Genomic DNA, 24,252 nt, shown 5'->3' with positions numbered 1-24,252 from the left:
TAAATACCGAAAATCCCATCACATCACAAATGGAATAACTACAGCAGTTGCAATCGTCGATCTCATCGCATATGAAGCAAGAGATTGCAATGACATATGATGACGTGTGCAGGTTCTGTAGTGATGTCCAATTTCCTAGGGGTATATTTAAAAGGCTTTCCCCTTTAAACTTTCAGAGGCCAAGGAGAAGGGGTAAGAGTACAAAAATAGAATTGGAATTGGGCCTTAAGTTCAGTAAATTACATTTACATTTACATTTAGTCATTTAGCAGACGCTTTTATCCAAAGCGACTTACAAATGAGGACAAGAAAGCAATTTACACAACTAAGAGCAACAATGAATAAGTGCTATAGGCAAGTTTCAGGTCTGTAAAGTCTAAGAAGGGAAGTATTAGTAGTATTAGTATTTTTTTTTTTTTTTGTACAGTTAGTGTGATATTCAAAGAGGCAATTGCAGATTAGGAAGTGAAGTGGAGACTAAATAGTTGAGTTTTTAGTCGTTTCTTGAAAGTAGTGAGTGACTCTGCTGTTCTGATGCAGTTAGGGAGTTCATTCCACCAACTGGGCAGAATATGGCTGTAAATGGATTTTAATCCAATATTAATGTAACAAAAACTAAACACAAGCCATTTTTTCCTTTTGTATTAAAATTCCTGAAACAGTTTAGTCTGAAAGAGAGCAAAACTCAAAAAAAAAAAAAAAGTGAAGTTAATCCAAAACAATTTAACATAAAAGTGATTTAAAACTGATTGTCATTCTATAATTGTCTAAGACTAATATGATGTAAAACAACCATCCACAGTCTTAGTATTATTTACCAAAAAGGAGAAAATTTAGTTTTCATAAAGGGCACCTATGATGAAAATCATCTTTTTGTGGCTGTTCGGACAGAACTGTTTGTAGGTATAGTGTGTCCACAGTCATATTGGGGTGATATAAAGACAATAAGCCTATTTTTGTCATTTTCTGATGTTAGAATAGGATCCAAATCCCTCCCGTTTTGAGGCCCACAGCACCGTGACGTAGGAGTTCAGTTTTCCAGCCCACTGAGATGATTGACAGCCGCATATTAACATGTCTCTGTATTAGCGTGTATAATGTTATCCACAAGACAGGACAACTGGGATTAAAAGATCTGTTCAGCTCTCTGTGATCATCAATCATCATCAAATGTGATCAAGAATGAGTTTTACAAGTTAAGTACATTTTAAAACAGTGCATGTTTGTAATGAATTACAGCGATTTTATCATCTTTATCACCAAAGCCACGTCAGTACAATTATAAAAGAAGATGCTTCAATCCTAATGAAATGATGATAACTGTGACTCATTGTTGCAGAAAGGCTTGAATTAACTTCACAACAGATACATGAAAACCAGACATGCTACCTTCATGTCTGTCTTTGTGCTGTTAATCTGACACAGCCGGACACACACTTTGACAGGCATGTGGAATCGGTGGGCAGGGAGAACTAGCATTAAAAGCACAGGCAACAGAAACAGTTACAAGGTGCTCAGAGCTGAAAATTACAAAATTCTGAAAGGTCTAATAAATAATCTGATGGGTATTTTGAGCTGAAACTTTACAGAGACATTCTGGAGACACAAAAGACTTATCTTAAATCTTGAAAATGTTTAAAATAGGTGCCCTTTAAATCCCAAATCTGAACAATGAAGTCATTCACTCCTTTAATACCTAACAATTTGCAGTTATTTGTCCACTGTAATGAAAACATCAATACATATAAAACAAGAAATCAAACCCCATACAATTGCATAATTAGATCCAGTGTATAATCACTCAAGTTATAACATCAAATCTCACAGCCGATTCCACACTCCAACTGCTATCTATAGCCTATAGGCTTATTTGCACAGGTTTTAATCTAATTCATTAAAAGGGGGACACATATGTACAGCTAGAATCTCTATTTTTAAAATGAAATGGTTAAAGGTGTTTTACCAACGTTTGGTGGTTTTAGTCATTAACACATTAATTCTATATCCTTAAAAAGACAGCAAACACATACAGGTACTAAAAAACTCCACTAAGCTTTAAAGAGCAGCATAAAATTACAAGCAGCATCCTCCAGATTCAAAACCTTTTCGACATTTTGACAGATCAGTTGGACTCTTTGAAGTCAAAATATAGAGTCATGAATATGGATGTATATCAACATGAATTTGTGAGATCAATAATATTAATAAACATCAACTGAAAAGTGGAAAACTATAGTTAAATGCAATACATACTTCCTTCTCATAAATAAAAAACAAACTACATACTAATAATCTGCAAATTATCCCAAAAAAAAAACAAAAAAACAAGGGAAGCTATGGTGAAACAAGCAGTTTGACAAAACACTCACCTTTTACAATTAACTGAATGAGCTTTGGATGTAGATTACGTTCGCTCTGTATTGAGCAGGTGTAGACGCCCTCGTCCGTTACATCCACTTTCTGTATCTGTAAGCTGTATTCATGTTTATCCCCCACGTTTGATACAATGGACACACGAGGATCCCCTGACCACTTGTCATTCCCTGCGTAAATGATACTGGAACGGTTCAACCATGCTCCTTTTGAGATCCCATCCAACAGGTAGCATCTGAAAGCAGAAAAAGAGTCTAAAATTAAAACAAATTGGTAATCATCAAGTGATGAAATGAGACTGTAAGTGCAACAGCAGACATACAAACAACTTGTTTGATTAAAAATGTGATTTACTAGCCAATCGCTGCATTTGCACATTAGGCTTTTTTTGTTTACAACACTCTGAAGCCACTAGAGAAAAAGTATTATTAAAAAAACAAGCCAAAAACGAAAAGATGTTAGAAATTGAAGAACATCCTACTGACTTTTTAATAAGCACCACTTGCAAATCATACAAACTACACCAATCCCTGGTGTGAAGAAAAGATTCTGCAAGAAACAACAATATAACTATTTAATATTTAAAGCAGTGGTTCCCAGCTGGTGGGTCATGACCCAGAAATGGGTTGAAGGTCTGTTCTAAAACAGTAGATAGTAGGGAAAAAAAAACAATGTAAAATGCAAATCATAAAATGCATCTAATCATGCTTTTAGCACAGCAAATTGAATAGGCCGCTCAGTTTTTCAAAGGAAGAAGAAAATGCTTTCCATATCTTTGTTGTTGACGTTAAAAGCCATGCGGCCCAATTAAACTCCACAGTATTCCTCTGCAAATCCATCCGTCACTTTGTAGAAGCTAAATTATGCAGATGCCAACATGGACAGGTTGCATGACATGCCTGCTTCCTCAAACGAAATAAAAAAAATAATAAATAAAAACATTGGATTCAAGGTCATTCTGTTTTGTTTCAGCTACTGGATTTCTGTCTTCTGTGTTTGTTTCAAACATGAAGCCTTCAAATCGATAGTTTTGACCTCAGAACACTAGACACCAGTGTTTACACACAGACTATGTTCATGCTGGGGAGAAATACTACTGAAAATTGTGAAAAATGAAAGGCACAAAGATACGGAACCGTGCTGGGATCCAACACAATCCCAACTTTTATTTTTGCCCTCATAAAGAAACTATAAGTGTCACATGAGCTTCATGTGTTGAAATCCCTTTTCAAGCACATGTGGAACACACATTTAACAAAGACACAAAAAAAATACACAAGTTTAGTTTTAAATGGGGAAATGTGTAGTGGTGAATATGGTGAATGAAGCTCTGCCTTCTATCATAAAGGGCCAATCATCCAATATTAAAGACTGACTGTTCTTGCATTTGTTATGAACCCTCTGAGCTCTGCAAATGCACTGGAATCTCAGTGAATACTTGACAGACATTAGAAATATATCCACATAAACCTTGAAATCTCGACTTTTAAATGAACCAACCACAATTGAAAACAAATTTTTATTTTAGGTTTTGTAATCTGTATGAAATGAACGCAAGGTACATTTAAATGAACATCACAAAACTACTCAAATGCCCACAAACTTGTAAACAAAGAGGTCACTGCGATTTTGGGAGGAGATTAGTCATCAATAAAAAGTTGGGAACTACTTCAGAAGACTAGCACAATAGGACAAGGCATTATTCAGAGGATTATTATGTGTAACAGGGCCCTATGGGCTGGCCAAATGAGGTTAGTGTCGTGATCTTATAACCGTTCAAGTGTGCATTAGCTTGGGCAACCTGAAAATAATTTGTTTTAGTTTGATTTAAATGTTCAGAAATTAAATTTAAGAGACAGTTGATGTTGAACATTATTGGTGATTCCAAATATTTTGATGTTTCCTTGTTCAAACAGAATGCCCGAGCATACTGCCAAAGAGGTATTTCAAAGATGCCGCTGAGTGAAATGACTTGCTTTAAAGGGACTTTGTATGTAATGTGTTTTTTCTGCAGGTTTTTGTTTGATATGGTTTTGAAACATTATCAAAATCAGATGACAATATCACTTTTTTACCACAGGATATTCCAAAACCCCACTTTCAACAACATTGTTTTCAACAAATGTGATTTTAACATGATTGCACATGCTCACAAGGGTGAGTTAATTATTTGTTTAATTTTTTAAACATTGTTTACTGTTTTGTTCAACCTGAATGAGAAAATTATGTTAAAAGCAGAGGTTTAGCAAAAAAAAAAAAAGTACAAATTTCAGAATAATTCTCTTATCCTCAATTATTTAAAGAGCGCCTATTTTGGGTTTTTGCCTGTTGCAAAATATGTGTTAAATTGTGTGTTGTAGCTCCGCGTGGCTTATAATCACTTACCTATCATAGACCAGTGCTTGTACTGTATCTCCAAGGTTAAATCTTTATGGGGCTATTCACATATTGCATCCAAAACCATGTTTTTTACCGATTTAAATGTGCTTTTTAAACTCACGATTCTCTTCAACCATTAGATGTTTTTACACACGCATGGCATGGTAAATTTTTTAAATAGTTCAACTTTTGCCACTGTGGGGATTAATACTGAATTTGTGTCATTCTTATTACTTGGGGTTAGGTTTAAGAGTAGAATGATATGCTGCTACTTCATAATCGTGGTGGGCGTTTCTCTCTGTTTCACGCTGAACCCAGTCAACCGATCACAACAGACAGTGGTTTGTTCTGTAGGCAATTAAAAAAATTGCTTAAGGGGGTTAATAATATTGACCTTAAAATGTTTTTAAAAAACTAAAACCTGCTTTTATTCTTGCCAAAACAGAACAAATAAGACTTTCTCCAGAAGACAAAATATTATAGAAAATATTGTCAAAAAATGCCTTGCTGTGTTAAACATCAATTGATAAACATTTGAAAAAGAAAAACTAATTTTGACTTCAACTGTATATTACAAAATAAAATATAAATACAGAAAAATTGAAATAACAAATGATTATCGGCCAAAAATGATAAATTCTTAATGTCGACAGTTCTGTCCTTGACAAGCAGTAAACCAACCACGCAAACAACAATGACAGATCAGGTACCAAGCCTAACATCTATTTGTTGTTTGGCAGCAGTGTGTATGATGAGAGTTATTCACACAAGATACACTTGAGGTTACAGGTGAAATGAGAGTCAACATATCTGTCAGTACCCGTCTCAGCTCACTTTCTCAAAGCTGATTGGATCTTTTGGAAATGTGCAGGACTGGATCATGTCATTTAAAAATGTGTCTGATGCTGTGAATCAAGAACTGATTCACTACGGCTTGTTAAAAATCTTTGTAGAATGATCATGCAAAATTTTTAATTATACAGTTACCATTATGCAAGAGAAAAGCCCATCAGAGAATTTGATTTAAAAGTAATTATATTAAAAATGTAGTGGTGCCTCTGAAATATAACCTAAAATGAAATCATTGTTAAACTGCATGTCATGTACAACTCTGCAAATCCAATAAAAGTAAAACATAAATTGTTGTTAATAGTGCCGTTAGTACATTTATTATGTATCATATGTCATAATAACTCCAGAGTTGCATGTCACATCCCTGCATTTTAATGACAGATAATAGGGTATAACTAATGCCGGCCAAAATTCACAAAAGCACAATTAATTAATTGCAATAACGATGATATATTCTTCACATTAACGCTAACGCCACAAGAGATATGAGACTGCAACAGCTTTAACGCTTAAATAAATAATGATCCTAATAAATAAATACTTTGCAAAATGAGCACACATATATAACCATGACCAAATTAAGTGTTCAACAAATATAACACTTCAGATCAAGTGTTCAACCAAACACACCCAACTAAAAGTAATGAAGGGGCACGGAATCACATCTTAGGAAAATATTGTAAAGGGATACATCAAAATAAAGTCATAAAGACAGTTGTTTATATAACAGCAGGCTCCTTGGAAATATGTGCCTCAGCCTAAATTTGAGCAAAATGTAAAATATGTGTAGTTTCATTGAACATTTCAGATAAAAAATCCACCAGAGGGCACTGGAAACTTTTTTTCGAATCTAAATTACGTTACTTATGACACAACTTATTGTATGTTTCAGATAAACATCCACAAGAAGGTAGGTGCTCGTCGTACAGATCATCTAGCAAACACTGACCTAAATCCTTCCCTAAACCTAATCAATTGTGTTTTCTAAAAACATACTTTAGAGAAACGTAACCTTTGGTCACATAGGTTTACCTTGATTTTTCTTTGTTATCTCTTTTATGGGACCATGCTTCACCAAACACAAACCAGAACCTAAGCTAGGGCTAGGCGATACAGGCTAAAATCGATTACTATTAATTAACGATTATTTTATTTATTTATAAAAAAATTTTGCCCTCATAGTTCACTGACAAGTTTTATATGGTGCAGCTACCAATCATCGTCAATGTAAGGCAAAGTAAGGCTTAAGAATAAGTCCATCGTCCTACATCCTGTAGGGATTATTTTACCAAGAAACTGCAGTAAAACGTATTTAGAAGTACGCTTTTGGAGGTTCACAAAAATGCTGACAAACCCGTATTTTCAGTGAGCCTGTAACATACATACTGTAGCAAATTCTGCAAGATGTTTAAGGATTACTCTATTTGAAGTTTCATAAACTAATTTCGAGAGGAGCATGTGATATGACTGAGCACGGCTGGCCACTCATACGTAATCAGTTATAATCCAATCAGAGTGATCCTAGCTTACTATAAATGGATAATTTTCGTTTTGGAAGAATCCCCCTTCCACCCCATCTCCTCCTTTTCTTCCCTTTTCTAAAGGGGGAGCTATCAAGACCTACCTGATCTAGGATCCCCTGATATGCTTATTGACCTGGCGGGAGCCCTGAGCTCAAATATCTCCGAGCTCAGGGTTCTCTACCAGGACAGCATGCCAAACCTGCTATAAATGCTAAGCATATCTAAGAGGGAACTCTTGAAATTTAAGTTATAAAGTTAACACTATGCATTATTTTACATGAATTTTTTCTAAAAATCTTTTATCCTGGTCCTTGAATACTAGTCATGCATGACAACAACCAAAATATTTTATTAATGACTGTTTACTTTTTTTAAAAAATGTTTGAAATGAACGGGCAAGTAGTTTTTTATTTAATAAAAAAAAATCTGTAATCCTTACCATAATTTTACAGAAAACCCACATGCGTTTCATATGCACAATCTCATATTAATATCACATACAAAATATATGGACAAGCTGGGTAACACATGTACAATACATGTGAATTGTGGTTTTGAGATATTTTGGGGAAACCTATTTGATCATGTAAACACATGTGGGTATGCAGGATGTTCCATAAGCACTGTAAAAATATCCGTATATTAGTAGTTTTCCATATTTTGTGATTCATGAATATATATCAGTATTTCCTTTAGGATTTTTTCCAGCTGTGGCGGCAGGCCTTTTTTTTACACAGATCTACAAACTACCTGTGGCATTATTTCAATGAGAAATGTCGTGAGCGCAGTATTAGAAGTCGCATTTATGCGGATCTCTTAGCTTGCACGCCGATTTCCTCTGCTCGTGCACAAAACTTCTTGCACGCCCCCTCAAATATAAGCTGCTTTAAGAGCGCGCAGATCTTCTTGTGCGCTCTCAAATAAACTCTACTGAAGTGTGATAAAGTGCGTTTATGTAATAAGTATGTCTACAGCATTTATTAGATTTGCTAGGAATATTAATGAATGTCTGTAATACACCTACAAAGCAATATTAATGCATCCTAAAGTAAAGTAAAACGGCTATACGTTGTGTTTGCTGGCCTCACGCATCATGCACCTGTCAGTCAGCCAGTCAGTCTGTCAGCACGTAACCTTATCAGGGTGAACAAATAATGCACAGCACTACTACGGTTACAGAGAAGTTCGCGCTGTTATAATTCACTCATCTTTTAATATGTTTTGGTGCAATTATTACCCGCTATTAAAAAAATAAAATGTTTTGAATGAGAAGCTGTAATGTAGCCGTGGCTGGATGAATTTTGTTGTGGCGCCCCGCCATTGAAGAATAAATGTAGCGGAAACCATGTATATATTTTTATTATTACCCCTTTATGCTTTTGAAAAGCATTATCCAGGGGTCTTTAAACCCTAAATAGTTCAATAAAGTGACTGTTAAAAGTTGAAAGTTATTAACATTTTTAATAGTTTAAAATGATATATTGTCAGCGCTAATGTTGTATGTTAAGGTACAAAAACTTTCTGTGTTTTTACAGACTTATTTCTCTTTATATTATTTCTTATACATGATATTATGCAAACTACTAAAATGTCAATAAAAGTCACTTTATTAAACTCTAGAGTTGAATATTCAACATCAAAAGTCAACAGAGCAGTCGGCGCCAGTGGTGTAATGGTTAGTGCGTCGACACATGCACTTCGGTGGTCACGGTGACCGTTTGCCAATCCATCCCCTCTCTCTGCTCCCAATACTTACCTGTCAATTGTCTACCCTTTCCTATCCAAAATAAAGCCGAAAACCTGAAAAAGATAATTATAAAAAAAAAAGCAACAGAGCAGAGATCAAGGTACCATAATGCAACTGACAAACATAAATAAACTGAAAACACTTGTGGATTACAAAATTCGAAAACATGTTAACATGTTTATTAACATAATGTTTTAAGATGGTGGTCATAAAGAAAATTCCCTTCCTATGACAAATCATTTGATAAATCGATATTAAATGCTTGGCAGATTTTTTTTTTTTTTTTACAGAGCGTTTTTACATGTTTTCACACATTTCATATATACACAATATTTCATGTGAAGCTCATATAATAATTCTGTAAGAGTATAAACCAAACCATATTTACATATAATAAATGTATCTGTATAAATAAACAGATTCTACATTATTTAATAAAAGCAGCTCAACTCTTTTGATCTTGTAGTAAAAGCTCTTCAGGCAGACTTTTGCTCTACCCCACCGACAGTAAAGGTTTCCTCACCATTTCTAACCCCTGAAACAGCATGATGGCTGGTGTCAAAGCACCACAGAGATCTACTCGGACATACCTCACAATACCTGCTCACAAAGGACTAAGTGCTTCCCACTGAGGTGTAGGCTAGTGTGAAGGAAAGAGTGCAGACCCACACGTGTGTTATATATCCTTTGTTCCGCCTGAAAGGAACAAGTGGAAAAGGTTCAAAGCTGATTTCATGCACCTACTACCATGTGATAGTCTTTGAACTCCTGGACTACGGTATGACTTATGTGTGGGTGCGCACTAGAACTGAGATAGCTAGAGGTGGTAAGTTTGCTTTGTAGTTATGGAAAAATATTGTCTTGTAAATGATGGCACTTTTTCTATTTGGTATAACTTAAAAAAATAGAAAAATGTTGTAAGCTGTACATTTAGAAAAACTACAACAGAATGACAGTATATATAGTGTATGTTGCTTATTATGAAGTATCCTTATTATAGATTGAAAATGTCTTATCTTTATGATAATAAAATATGTTTAAATAAAGTTTTTGTATATAGTAGGGGAAATAAGTATTGAACATCACCATTTTCCTCAGAAAACATATTTCTTAAGGTGCTGTTGACTTGGTAACAACCAAGGAATCCATATATGCAAATAAAACAAAACTAATTAGTTTACAAATAAAGCTATGTGTGATAAAATAAAATAACATAGGGAAAAAAACATTAAACACATGAAGAAAGGAAGGTGTACAAAGGCAGGGAATGTCCAGACAGCAGCTGAAATCACTCAGTAGTTAACAATAACAATTGCAGTTTGTTTTGATATTATTGTCCCCACTGTCATGGTTGAGGTTGGGGAAAGATGAGGACTCAATTGCAGGAACAAAAACATGAGTTTGTTAATTGTAAAACAAAACAAAAAGCAACCGAAACAACCCTGAGGGGGGAAACATTAACAAAAAACTAAACAAACTTTGATTGGGCTGGCAGGAAAAGACATGGCTGGACAAGACTTGATAAGACATACGATGTAAGATATAAGATATACGATGGCGACTGGCACAGGACAGCAGACAAGAAGGAGCTATAAAGGAGAAATAATTGACAAATAAACAGGTGAACATAATAAACTAATAATTGATTAACAAGGAGGGTGAGACAAGACAATAGACAGGAGAACACATGATACAAAGATAACATACGAGCCATATGCTCACATTAAACAAGATTAGAACACGCAGCCAATGAGAGAACCCATTAACCGCGTGATCACATGAAACACAACAGTACTTGTCCAAGTGTAAACACAGACCACGTGCAACAAACAACAGCAACACAGACAGAACGCAAGACACGATTACACAATAACTAAAACACTTACCGTGCACTCACACATGTAACATGCACGTTTCGATTCCAGCACCAACCGAAACCAACTAGACTGGAGCACTGAGAATGGAAACACCATGCACGGAAATAGATGAAATAGATGAGAGCACGCATTCCGAGCATGCCTTGACCGTCCGCATCGCACAGTCTGAGTGTGGCCAAGATGGCACTCATACCAAAACAAAGACAATGACGGGAATTATGAGTGCTTAACCTGAAAATACTCGAGCCAAGCACAACATAGTAGACAAGACAGGATAAGTGTCCAGACTCTGCCACCAAAACAGGAATGAAGTGGCTGAATCCTGACACCCACTGTATATGCTAATCTAAAACGAGAAACCTGTTACTGGCATGAGTTAAAAAAAAACAATGTTTTATCTTGTCTGACTTTTCACAACTGGGAGATTGAATCTTGCAATTTATTTTTTTGCAGAATTGTGTAATAAAAAACTTGCGATTCTGACTTTATAACAAGCAATAGTGAGTTATACATTCAGAATTGTAAGATTGTAAATCCTTCTCAACTGAAAGAAAGTCATTTGTGTGTTATGAGAAGATACATGGTGAAGTTTATAGGCCCTATTATACACCCGGCACAATAAGGAGCAAGACGTGTATGGTGCGAATTGTTGCCATTTTCAGACCAGCACAACCCTAATTTTGACATTTTGCGCCACGTTGTTTAAACAGCAAATTCATTTGAGCCTCTTGGTGGACTCATGGGTGTGCTGATCCAAAATAGAGGTGTGTTAAGGTGCACCGTTGGCGTGTTGCTATTTTGAGGAACTGAAATAGACTGCATCATTGACCATCTAAAAGCAAGTCTAAAGTCCTTGCTTGTTAGTTATGTGTCCTTGCTTGTTAGCATGTTAGTTATGTGTAGTTAAGTGGGTTCAAACGCTTACACATTGCTTAATACACACAGGATGTACAGCAATTCACAAATATCTTAACATATGAAAAAAATTAAAAGATAAAACTGTTACAAAATTATTATGTTCTACATAAATATAAAAACCCCTCCCTCTATGCCTTCTTCATGCCTCCATGCCTTTTTTCAGTACATTCATGACAATCTGCATTTGTATAATGTTATTATTTGTAGCAGTATTATTTATTATATGCAACTAACTAAACTAAAGTTTAACTAAATTTAGAAATAGTTTTGAAATCTTTGCCTTTAACAAACAAAATTAAATATGAAGGCTGAAGGATGTACTCAGTGGAGTGCGTACAACAATTTTTCCTTATCAAAGAAAGTAAAGGAGTAAAGAGTAAAAGAAAAGAGAAAGTAAAGAGGCCGAATGGAGGAGGCTCGTTCTTTATCCTTGCACTGCAGATGGTCTGTTTAACTGTTTTCTAGCTAGTGAAGCATTCAGTTTTTCCACTTACAAAGTCCACCATGTAAATAGCAAATGCGCCATGGCGCAACACAACTGACTCTTTAAGGGAATGGGAGGTTAGACTCAGATTGGTTTAATTCACGTTATGCTCAAAACACACCCATAGCTGATTAAAAGAATAAGCACAATCCTGTTAGACCCCGCACCTGGGCACAGAGCATGTTTTTCAGTCCTTAAAATAGCATGTAGACACGCCCTTAATGCTTTGCGCCATGCACTTTAGACTTTGCTACTAGTTCGTAAAATGGAGCCCTATACCTGCCTATTTGAATTTATTTCTTACAAATGACAAGTATATATCTTGCAATTCTGACTTAATAAGTAGCAAATGTTAATTTCCAGAAAACTGATGGGAGAATTGTGAGATATATCCTCTGAATTGTAATTAAAAGTCAGTGAGATTAAAAAGTTAGCTTTTCTTATTTCATTCAGATGCAATAAGAAAATGTTCTTTGAATGAATGGTGTTAAATTCCAGATGTATTAGACATTTAACTCGGTTATTTATATAGAGGAGAATTGAATCATATATGCCGACTGTCATTTTCATCATTAATTGATTACAGCCAAGTTTAATGCAGGTATGCATTGTGTATTTTTAAACATCTATATATACTGCCATCTTACATACTATAAAGAAAATTCAAAGTACCATGAAAAAGGCATCTTTTTCTTCTTAATATATCACTTTGTTTATGAATATCTCACAATTGCAGGCAGCTGCATATGGTAGAAACAACAGCTTACCCCATGACACATCTTACCCCACTCTCTCAACTTTCAAATAAACCACTGCAACCATGTATTTCACATCCAAATATGTATTTTCAGGCCGATGCACATTGTTCCCAATGTAAATAAGCATCTGCACTCTCCAAGTCTCAAAACAGCATCGAGAAGAGACCGTAATCAAGTCATGTTTGTTCTTTCTCTTTCCCTCAAATTTCCCTTAATCATCTTTATTCATCCCTTCAAAGCAGTGCTCTGTAAAGCTCATGAGGGCAAACCTCTTCACACTCATGGTGGAATTTTACATCTCACGATTTCTTCAGAGATCCGTAGAGGTTTTCTACATCACGAAACCCTGATTACGTTATGATGCAAAACATGATTTCCGAAGAGCAGATTCGTGAGGCCTTTTGTCTCATTTTGGCAAGTAAAAGATTTGGGATTTGCGTATCTGAAGAATCGTGCCGAGGTAAGTTAAACACGCTGAACCTGAATCTCCATTAAGCAGCATCTACGCTGAGCTCCACCAATTACAGTTGCTGTTCTACAGATGTACGGGGCTTTTTTTTCCTGTAATCTAAACTGGATTTTCTTTTCATTTCAGATTGACCCAGATTTCTTTCGTTCTGTCTGATCACTCTTTCCAGATGAATGATTTACTAGAGGTTTGTTTCCTGGCAAGGTCTTTTGAGATGGATTCAGCTGAAGAATTCTGATCACTCGCATTCCAGAAAGATGCGGTTTACAGAAATGTGCGTTACTTGAATTAATGGTGATTTTATTTCTTCTAGCTTGCTGCATACTAATGTCCAGCTTGATACTAATATTACTAATGTCCAGTAAAATGCACATTACAAAGTAATAATAATAAGCAAAAGATGAAAAAGTACACTGAAAAAAATATTCATTACATTTACTACATTTACTACAAGGTAAAAGGTTTCAAATCATTTATATGGGCTGAATTTAAACAAACAAATTAAATTTGGTAATGTTTAACTCAAATAATTTGTTTAAATTTAGCCCATATAAATTGTTTGCAACCAGTTACCTTGAGAAAATGCAATAAAATTATATATTATATGTAATAATATTTTAAGGAATAATCTCACAATTATTCATGTTTTAATTTTAAAAGGAATAAAACGGTTGAATTGAAAAAAAGTTAAATTATTTTTAGGATTCTTTAAAAAATTGTGTTTTAATCCTTTAATAAATTGTTGTTAATAAAAAAAGGGAAAATATGACAATGAACAGAGTTTATATTTAATCTTTTTAAACATAAAATATAAACTTTTTTATATATAAATCTTTCATCTGATTGGCTGATATTCAATATTCTGCAATAGTAACACTCATACGGACTCTTTACACTTGTGCATTGCCCTGTCTACATAGAGTGACAGCAGATTAATATAATCACTACAGTTTGACAAATATTGCAGCTGTTGGACAACATAATATACTTTTGAGGGTTTTTTTAAGCGAGAATGTAGTTGTTTAGATTAGAACTGTGCAGTTTATTTTATAAGGACAGTGCCAATTTTTTTATATTTTTAATTTCAGAGACTCAACGCATCGGCATTAATAGAGAGCGCATAATAAGTCCTTAGGGGAGAATAACTTGGTATAAATTTCAAACTACAGCTGATCCAATCATTATAACACATGTAAGTGACATTCTAAGTTAATCTCTCTCTTTTGTATGTTTTAGTGCTGTATTTATACCATATTGATCTAGTAGCTTTGCTTTGGCTTTTTCAGGATTAATTATTGTGATCTCCCAATTGCAACAGAGAAATACTTTGAAATCTCCATTAGAGTCTGGCTGCAGATTTGCACTTGCACCTCCAGGCTTGCACGCTCAGACTTGTACGCTCAGGCAACCGCGCTTCCTCTGCAAGTGACATCATTTACAATCACCACCTGTGTCCGCTTGCATGAAAGTTTGTCGGTAATTTAACTTAAGGGTGTCCATGACGCGGAAACATCTCTGAGGTAACAGATTTCATTAAGATCATGGCAACAAACTTCATATCTGTCACCCTTACTCAAGTGCCTTTTTTCTAAACATTTCACCAAAGAGCTTAAAGTAATTATATGCTCTTTGGTTTCACTGTGGTTTCTGGCAACATATGGTGAAGGTCAACACAATTATAAATAATAAGATTTGCTGGTATGAATGGTAATAGTAGCCTGCTTTGGTAAATTTACTAAAGGGGTAAATTTGTATTTACCAAAGGGGAGGTCTGTCATGTTGTACAACGTAAATAGGCTACTTAGAATTATTTGACAACGTTGTCACTGGCAACGCAAGCAAACTGGAAACTTACTTTTGGTTTATTTGTGTTGATTTCAAGTGACGTGACAGGTGCAGGTGTCAATTGTAAATAACACCACTTCCATAGGAAGCGTGGGTGTCTGAGCGTGCAAGCCCAAGAGTGCAAGCCTGAAGATGCAAGTTCAACTCTGCAGCCAGACCCTTCTCGAAATCTCTGTAGACTGATGGCATTTCATGCAGTTCGGCCTTATAATCTTAAAATGTGAGCACTTGTTTTGTTATCACTTTAGATGACATTACGCTAGAGAATCATTAAAACAGTAGCTTTAAAGTGACGATGGAGAGGTAGCAATGGTTTCTGCTGTTCTGACGTCAGCTGCAGATGTGAATGAATGGCGGAAAAAAGCAGTTCCTCGAACAAAAGAATTTTTGACACTCTCCTTGTTTGATTTAGAGGGCATTTTGGTCGCATATGCGCCCAAAATTTTGTCTATGCGACCTCAAAATATATGTGTGCGAGTGCATAACATTGTTGTGTGAGACCAGTTTTAACTGCAAAATGTTCACCACATGTGCGGATTAGGGAGACATTCATGCAAAATGCATCTCTAAGCTCTTTGTCTGCACATGAAACACGAAATGCAGCGTTTAGGAATGGTTTAAAACATTTGTCATGTCAACTTGCTGCAGTAAACAAAACCATTTCCGTAATGCTTGCCCTGCCTTCGCGCTCTTCTTATTGGCCCACCACTACTCTCTTTACTCATAAAAAGATCGTTATTGCTATTAACATGACATAAGCAAGTAAGAAGGCATAGTATATGTCAAAAGCAGTGCAATATCAGACTGCAACGTGAGAACACCAGTGTTATATCGTTAACAGATTCTTTCATTTCAGGCAGTGCTTGTAGGGCCGGTGAGCGTGTAGGTCACTCAGTTATGTTATAAAAATCTACTTTCTTGAGATAACGGGATTTTGTTGAGACATATTTTCCTCACGCTTGCATACATATTTTTTTGCTTGTTAGTTTGATTACTGTTGATTTCAAATGCAATAAATATGTTTGTATAATACTTGTAGTAACGGTGCTTATAATTGGTGGATGCGACTAAATTTTGGCTGATGCGCCTAAACTTTTATAGTTAGGAGCATCTGTGCTAGCAAAAAGGTTAATTTTGAGCCCTGATTTTTTAATATATACACGATTTTCCTTCCTACTGTTGTATAAACGCAATATCACACTCTTAGCAGTGTGATATGGCTGTATATTGTCACTGATGGGGCACTAAATATATGAAAACTGCAGAAATGCTGAAAGTCTTCTGAATAAATAAATTGCATTTTTATTACATTTGAATGGTTTTTTTAACTGCATAACAAGAGATTATTTTTTGAAACATTTTATTTTTAAAAGAGAAGCATAACAGTGAACAGCAACATCAACATATTTTTTACCATTTGAATACATGAAAAACGCCTCCAAACTGCATTTTATGATCAAATTGTGGAAGCATTCAGGAGTGAAATGCCTCAAACTGAAGCGCAACCTCACAGATATTCTTCCTTCTTCAAAGCGGAACAATTCAAGCCAGCAGGCAAACAACCAGGCTAGTTTGGGATTGGGAATAGGGAACAGGGTTTTGGGGAGGGAAACAGCTGAAAACGCACCTTCCAGCCATCTCTGTGTTCGCTACGCTAGTTTCATATGGTAGAAGCCGCTAGAAACAGACAGCATTTGAAGCATGTTTGGCTATTTCTCCCTGCTGATCGTCATGATGTCAGGCGAAATGAGAAGTCGCTTCAGAGACAGAGCATGTTATTACATTTTGATTAAAGATTACGAAAGACAATAGCATGCAGAGATGAATCGCTCGCCATAAGAGGAGTAAACAAGTAAAGAGGGCCGATTCATTTTGATTTACATCAGAAAAATATTTACATACTACATACATATAAAAAAATTGTATCACTAGAGCAAATTGTATTACAAAAGACCTATAAACCAGATATCAGTGAGAATGGAGAACAGAATGTCACTGGGATTGCAGCATACTCCTCTAACCACAAAGGAGCTTTTTTTCTTCCACTGTTTTGGTCTCGTTTTCTCTCAGCTATGGAAGGAAAAAAGGGATCACTTTAAACTCCTGAGTTTCTATGGATTCACTGCATTTATTCGAGTAAGGGTTTGAGTAAATGACAATAGCTGTTACATTCGATAAAGGTCTGACATAAAAATCCAAATTTTTAATCAAAATATTGTCATTTTTAGGTTTTATCTTCTTTTTCCCTCAGAAAATGATAATCTGTCATAATAATACGTGTTTTTTTCCACCAAAATAAATATTCTACCAAATATCGATTTCCTAATATTGATTTTGCATCGTCTAAGATGAACATGAAAAGTCTGAAGACATGACACCTTCCCTGCAGCCACAGGGCGTCAACATGATGTCATATGGGGACATAGAATTTTGAATGTCAATGTCTAACGTCCAACCTAAAATTAGCCTAGAATCAACCAAATATCAACGTCTCATTATATTACACCTTGACGTTGTGTGGATATTACCAGTATGACATCTGTCAGATGTTGGACTTTGGTCACTTTCCAACACAACTTAAAATCAATCATATATGAACGTAATTTGACGTTGTTATTGGACGTCAAAATAACGCTGTCCTTAGACCCTGGTTCACCTAATGTCATGACCAAAATCTTATATATACTAAATCTAATATATCTAATATATTAGATAAAAATCTAATATTAACGTCTTATGATGTTGTTTGCCTGCAGGGTTCTTTGTTATTTTATGTAACAAAATGACCACCCTTATAATGCAATTTAATTGTTGAAGAATAGAAATGTCTTAAATGTTAAAATAATGTCTTTCACCTCAGGAAAACTTCATATCAATCTTTTTAATGTTGACTGCGCATATGGTTGCATTTACCGACTGCATATGCAAATATGGTTGCCCAACACAAACTTGATGTGACTTCATTAATAAATAAAGCACAAATTAATTTACAAGCATGCACCTCACAGTTATGCTGTCAATCAGTAAATCAAGAAATTCCCATAAAGCAGGCTAAAAATAAATGTTTTTACCTGTAATTTTGTATATTTTGACTGACTATTATTATGCATACCAGCTTACAACCTTTACTGTATTAAGTTTTGAGATTGCCATTTAATATTTTAACCTTATACTGTTTATTCATCAGTATTAGTCATATTATTTCCATTGATGTGCAAAAATTGTAAATTTATTGAGTTAAGTTTGTCTGGGTTTGTGTTTAGGAACCATTTACGTGAAATCCATTTGGTTAATTCTTATTGAATGATTTAAATGGGTAGTTCACCCAAAAATTTTAATTTCCTCACCATGTACACACTGAAGTGGATGTAAACTTTTATGAATTTCCTTCTTCTGCTGAACACAACACAAGATATTGTGAGTAATGTTGGAAAAAGCTGCAATTAATATCATCCTAGAAGGAAATAGTTTCAAACATACATACTTTTTCGGAAATTTACTAGTAAATTCCCATAAAGAGATCATGTGTAAACAGGCCCTTTTTTAACAATACTTAGGACCCTATCACACACCTAGTGCGAGACTTTGAGACCAGCGCAACCCATAATTTTCACTTTTTGCTTCAAGTTGTTTGAATAGCAAATCCATTTGCGCCACTTTCTGGACTCATGTGTGCTGGTCTATAAAGGAGGTGTGTTAAGGCGCACTGTTGACGCGATGCTGTTTTGAGGAACTGAAATAGACCGCACTGTTGACCAACTCTGATTGGTTTAATGCACATTATGCTCAAAACACACCTATAACTTATTAGGAGACTGAGCACAATCTGTTATACCATGGTTCATGGCCCAGAGCGTATTTTTCCATCCTTAAAATAGCAAGTTGATTCGGACACACCCTTAATGCTTTTGCGCCATGCACTTTAGACTTTGTGCCTAGATCATTAAAATAGAGCCCTAAAAGTTCATTCAGTCAATTACATAAAAATACATAAAACATAAGCTAGATAAATTGGCAGTTCATAAATAAACTGCTGTAAGTTTATCTCTGCGTTCAACTGTGTGATACGCGTAGACAGTGTAATTTGCAAACTGTAATTCAGATTTCGGCAAAACACTGGTATTCTTTTGTATCAAGAAGGGTCTCACAAGCAGCAGCACATATTCAAATAAACGTCTGGACAAGTGTTTATCCACATATATCTCTTGATCAGAGTTGTTGACATTTTTATACAGTTTGTTTATTTATTTATTTTTTTTTCTAATGAGTCATCTGTTGAACTGCCTCCCAATCATCACAAATACACCACTTTTTCCATAGAATTGCCTAAGTCCATCGCAAAAACCTATGTGTAGCATATGTATTTTTTTAGCTCCAGGTAGCACCTCTGTCTTTGGATTCTAGCAATGACATTTTTATACAGTTCGTTTATTTTTATTTTATTTTTTTCTCTGGAGCAAAAGCAGCTGCATGAATGGAAAAGTTCGAAATAACAATGAAACCACCAAAAACCACCTAAAAGACTGACCCCCTTTATTTTTACAAATACAAAAGCAGTCGATTAGAGGTCATTTCTGGTTAATGATGTCAGAATTAACTGGTATTTTGGAATGGATGTGAGAATAGTGCTTTAATGGAAAATTACAGAACGTTGTTGCCTGTCTAAACAGCACATTTATGAATTTACCAATAAAGTCGTTCCAGAAATGTTATAGATATTTACTGGTACTGGAAAGGGGCTAATGTCCGTTTTTCTTCAATATTCTTTAATATATTTTACTTATATCAGAAGAATGAAACTCAAACAGTTTTGAAACAAGTAGAGGATGACTAAATCATGGCAGAATTCTCATTTTTGAGTAAACTATCACTTTAAAATTAGTTTTGATGATTAGTTTAGTTTCCCTAACAGCCACAGAAATATGTAGCTCCCATGGCCAAACCAGTTAAAAAACACAGCACACATTTTTTGACAATTAAATGAAATTAGATGATAATAAATTTCATAGAAACATCTTCAGTAGCTCACAGAATAAATCGCAAATTACGTTTTACTCAAAAACAAAACTGTAAATCATGAATCCACAAAAACTGAGACTTTTCAAGCGGTCTCTTTATTTTTCTCCCTCAGCCTGCCTCATGTTGACCCCACTGTTGATTCTGTGTGCCAAAGATCTAATGCAGGAGAGGTACTCTTTTGTGAAGACCAAGGATTAAAATAAGATTAAGTCGATCCCAGCCAACAAATCTTGTCTCGCATTGTGCCACTAGTTCTCAACACCAGATTAAACGTCAAAGCCAAGTTATAATATTGTCCCTAATGTGTTGAAAACCAACTGGCGACATTCCCACGAGTGCCCTCAGCAATAAGAAATGATGCTAATTACATCTGTACGTACGTGTGGACATGGAAACTCAGCCGGTTGACTGCCAAATGCCAAACAATGGCCAAAACGAATAATAACGACTGAATGTGGAGAAGCTATTAAAATGCTGCCTTGGCGGCTCTGACTTCCGAAGGACACTTTCTTATTTTTTTGAATACATTTTTAATAAACGAAGCCAAATTCGCATTAGATTGCAGCTAACTACCATTTACCACACTCTCCCACACACACGTACGCATACTCTCACATGCATGCACAATATTATCTCAACATCTGCTATTTCAAATGAACACTGTATCTCCTGTGTCAAAATTAGCCATTCAAAACCGGCAAAAATACATCAAATAATTCACTAGGGATCTCAGCTTCCCCAAGCCATCTGTGCTCCAGTCCAAACCATCAGACAGCTAATAGTTATGGTTATTGCAGTGTTACCTCTCAAAGGACGAATTTAAAGTTTCCATTTGAATGTACATCATGTTCAGATTCCACTCACCTAAGATGCTTTATGCGGGATAATAACAATACGCTTCTGTCAGCGTGACTCTGCTTAATGTGTCTTAATTTAGAGTTGGAATTGATATTAATTGTGTATTTTATGTTTCATTTATTTTACATGCAAGTCATGGAGTCATGGAGTAATGCATTATGCTGAGCCATTTTCTTCAATACCACTAATATTAGCTGTAATTATTTATCATTATTCATCAATTATATAAGGGTTTCTCAATAAATCATGATTGTAATCACTTGCCAGAAGGTATTTAGGGATCAGATATTGCTAGATATTTGTTGCTAAATTTAAAACTTTGGATGTCTGTGCTAAAGAATTAGTTTTTTTATAAAACTGGTAAAACAGATTTTCATAAACAGTCCAGGCACTTACCCTTTAACAATTCCAACTTAGTGAACAGAAAATTATACCAAAATAATTGAACCAATTTTGTTTTAATACATTAAGACACAGTACACTACCTGACAAAAGTCTTGTCATCGATCCTAGTTGTAAGACTAACAAATAATAACGTGACTTCCAGTTGATCATTTAGAAAAGTGGCAGAAGGTTTTTCTAATGAGTCATCTGTTGAACTGCATCCAATCATCACAAATACTGCAGAAGACCTACTGGCACCCGCATGAACCCAAGATTCTCATAAAAATCAGTCAAGTTTGGTGAAGGAAAAATCATGGTTTGTGGCTGCATTCAGTATGGGAGTGTGCGGGAGATCAAAATCAACAGCCTGAAGTATCAAGACATTTGTGCTGCCTATTACATTGCAAGCCACAGAAGAGAGAAAAATCTTCAGCAGGATAGCTCCTTTTCATATTTCAGCCTCCACATCAAAGTTCCTGAAAGCAAAGATCAAGGTGCTCCAGGATTGGCCAGCCCAGTCACCAGATATGAACATTATTGAGCATGTCTGGGGTAAGATGAAGGGGAAGGCACTGTAGATGAGTCCAAAGAATCCTGATGAACTCTGGAAGTCCTGTAAGATCACTTTCTTTGCCATTCCTGATGACTTTATTAATAAGTGATTTGAGTCATTGCAGAGATGTATGGATGCAGTCCTCCAAGCTTATGGGAAACATACACGATATTAATTCTTCCAAATATAGAATATTAATTCAAATGATCAACTAGAAGTCAAGTTATTGTTTGTTGTTCCTAAAACTTTGATAGGCGACAAGACATTTATCAGGTAGTGTACTGTAGATATAACAATATAATATATATAATATATTATTATATAATACAAAAATAACAATGAACTGAATAGCAGGACTGATAGTAGAATTGACCTGTCCCACATTATAAGAATCATTTTACTGCACTTCTAATCTGACCACTACGTTTTCTATGAAAGCATTGCAGCATTGAGACATTTTACATTACCTCTGTAATATGACAAATGTAAAATGCAGCTGCAAATATAAATAATCTATTATAGTCTATAAGTTGCTATTAATATATATAATCAAAATTTAATCTGACATTAAATTCGGCTGAGAAATGACCCCTAAAATATGATGTAATGCATTGTGTTAAATGGGAAAAGCATCAATCGGGCAATACAACAGAGCATTTATTCAAACAGCTGATCATTCAAGAATAAAGTAAAAGACTCTTTATATCAATGGGTCATCGAATCAATTGATTTACCTAAAAAATATTTTCATGTGTGATATCATTTGAAAGCATAACTTGAGGCTGCTATTTTTAATGAAAGAAATGTATTAATTAGAACCAAAATGAGAGACGACCATGTATGAATGAAAATCAACGATTACCTCTCGAATCAAACAGAACTGTAGTAGTGCTTAAGTTATTTAATAGTCATTGGCAACAACACTCATTTATTCATTTTCCTTTGGCTTAGTCCCTTATTTATCAGGGGTCACCACAGTGGAATGAACCATTAACTATTCCAGGATATGTTTTGCGCAGTGGATGCCCTTGCAGCCACAACCCAGTACTGGGAAACACCCATACACACTCGTTCAAACACACACACACTCATCCACAACAGCCAATTTAGTTCATCCAATTCATCTACCGCATGTCTTTGGACTGTGGGGGAAACCAAAGCATCCGGAGGAAACCCACGCCAACACGGGGAAAACATGCAAACTCTACACAGAAATGCCAACTCGAAATGGGACTCGACCAGCGACCTTCTTGCTGTGAAAGCAACATTGCTAACCACTGAGCCACCGTGCCGCCTCTGGCTAACAACAGACGTCATTTAATCCTCTAGGCCTTTTTTCTTCAATATGTAATGGATTTCTTCACAATTTGTAGGGTAAAGCTATTTCATAACAATTACATAAATGATATTCATTTTTAACTCTAGTTTTAATTAGTAAAACACACACAAAAAAAGTTTTACCTAGAAAATTAAAAAATATATATAACCATTTCCTTCCATAGCCTTTGTTTTTCCCACGTTGAAACATTTTTCAAAATATCTTCTTTTGTGTTCTACAGAAAAAAAAAGAAAAAAAAAAGAAAACCATTCGAGGGTGAGTAAATGGTGAGCAAAATGTTAATTGTTGGGCGAACTATCACTTTAACATGTACTTACAATGTACTTATCGAAGTACCATGCTATATAAGATTAGGCTCAGGAGCTAGGATTAAGGTTTAGTACATTTGTGTCCAATTTATGATATTTATATAACTATAGCATGCTGCCTACCTAGAAAACAGGATTATAAACTAAAGTGCTACCAAAGTAAGACTGCAATTTTTTTTAGCTATAGTGTGCACAAATAAAAAGCTTTTTCCTGCTCTGTAAGGTATACAATATATTCCAGCTAGCAACTGATGTGCGTGATATCTGTATTTAGCTATATGTTCTAGCTCCAGTCTATCATTAAGTATCAGGTGTTCAACCAGGCAGCCCTTTTTCTGCTTCTTGAAAGAGCAGCTTTTCCATAATCTCAGCTTTTATGACAATCTCTCTTGATACCAGGTTAAAAGTAGAAGAAAGCGGTGCTGTGAAAGTGGAAGAGATGTAACAGTCTGTTCCACATACAGTATATGGATCTAAACAGTAATGCCATTCTACCTTATAATTACACTCTAAAAAGCTACTATAAAAGCCATCATTACAATAATTATACACAAGTGGTCCTGTCC

General features: G+C 35.2%; 1 protein-coding gene across 12 annotated transcripts in view; it reads right to left on the bottom strand.

Annotated features, from left to right (window-relative positions):
* Window positions 1-24,252, bottom strand: part of negr1 (neuronal growth regulator 1) — a 349,508-nt gene that overhangs the window by 307,720 nt on the left and 17,536 nt on the right. For all 12 annotated transcript variants that reach the window (XR_012407321.1, XR_012407318.1, XR_011015800.2 and 9 more), the window contains 1 exon segment: window positions 2,370-2,608. Coding sequence is in view for 3 of the 12 variants with exons in the window: in XM_009302511.4 (XP_009300786.1) it covers window positions 2,370-2,608 (239 nt within the window). In the remaining 9 variants the exon portion in view is untranslated.

This window comes from Danio rerio, chromosome 6, assembly GCF_049306965.1.
Source record: "Danio rerio strain Tuebingen ecotype United States chromosome 6, GRCz12tu, whole genome shotgun sequence".
In the NCBI taxonomy this organism is placed as follows: Eukaryota; Metazoa; Chordata; class Actinopteri; order Cypriniformes; family Danionidae; genus Danio; species Danio rerio.
This window is presented reverse-complemented; position numbering and strand designations above follow the sequence as displayed.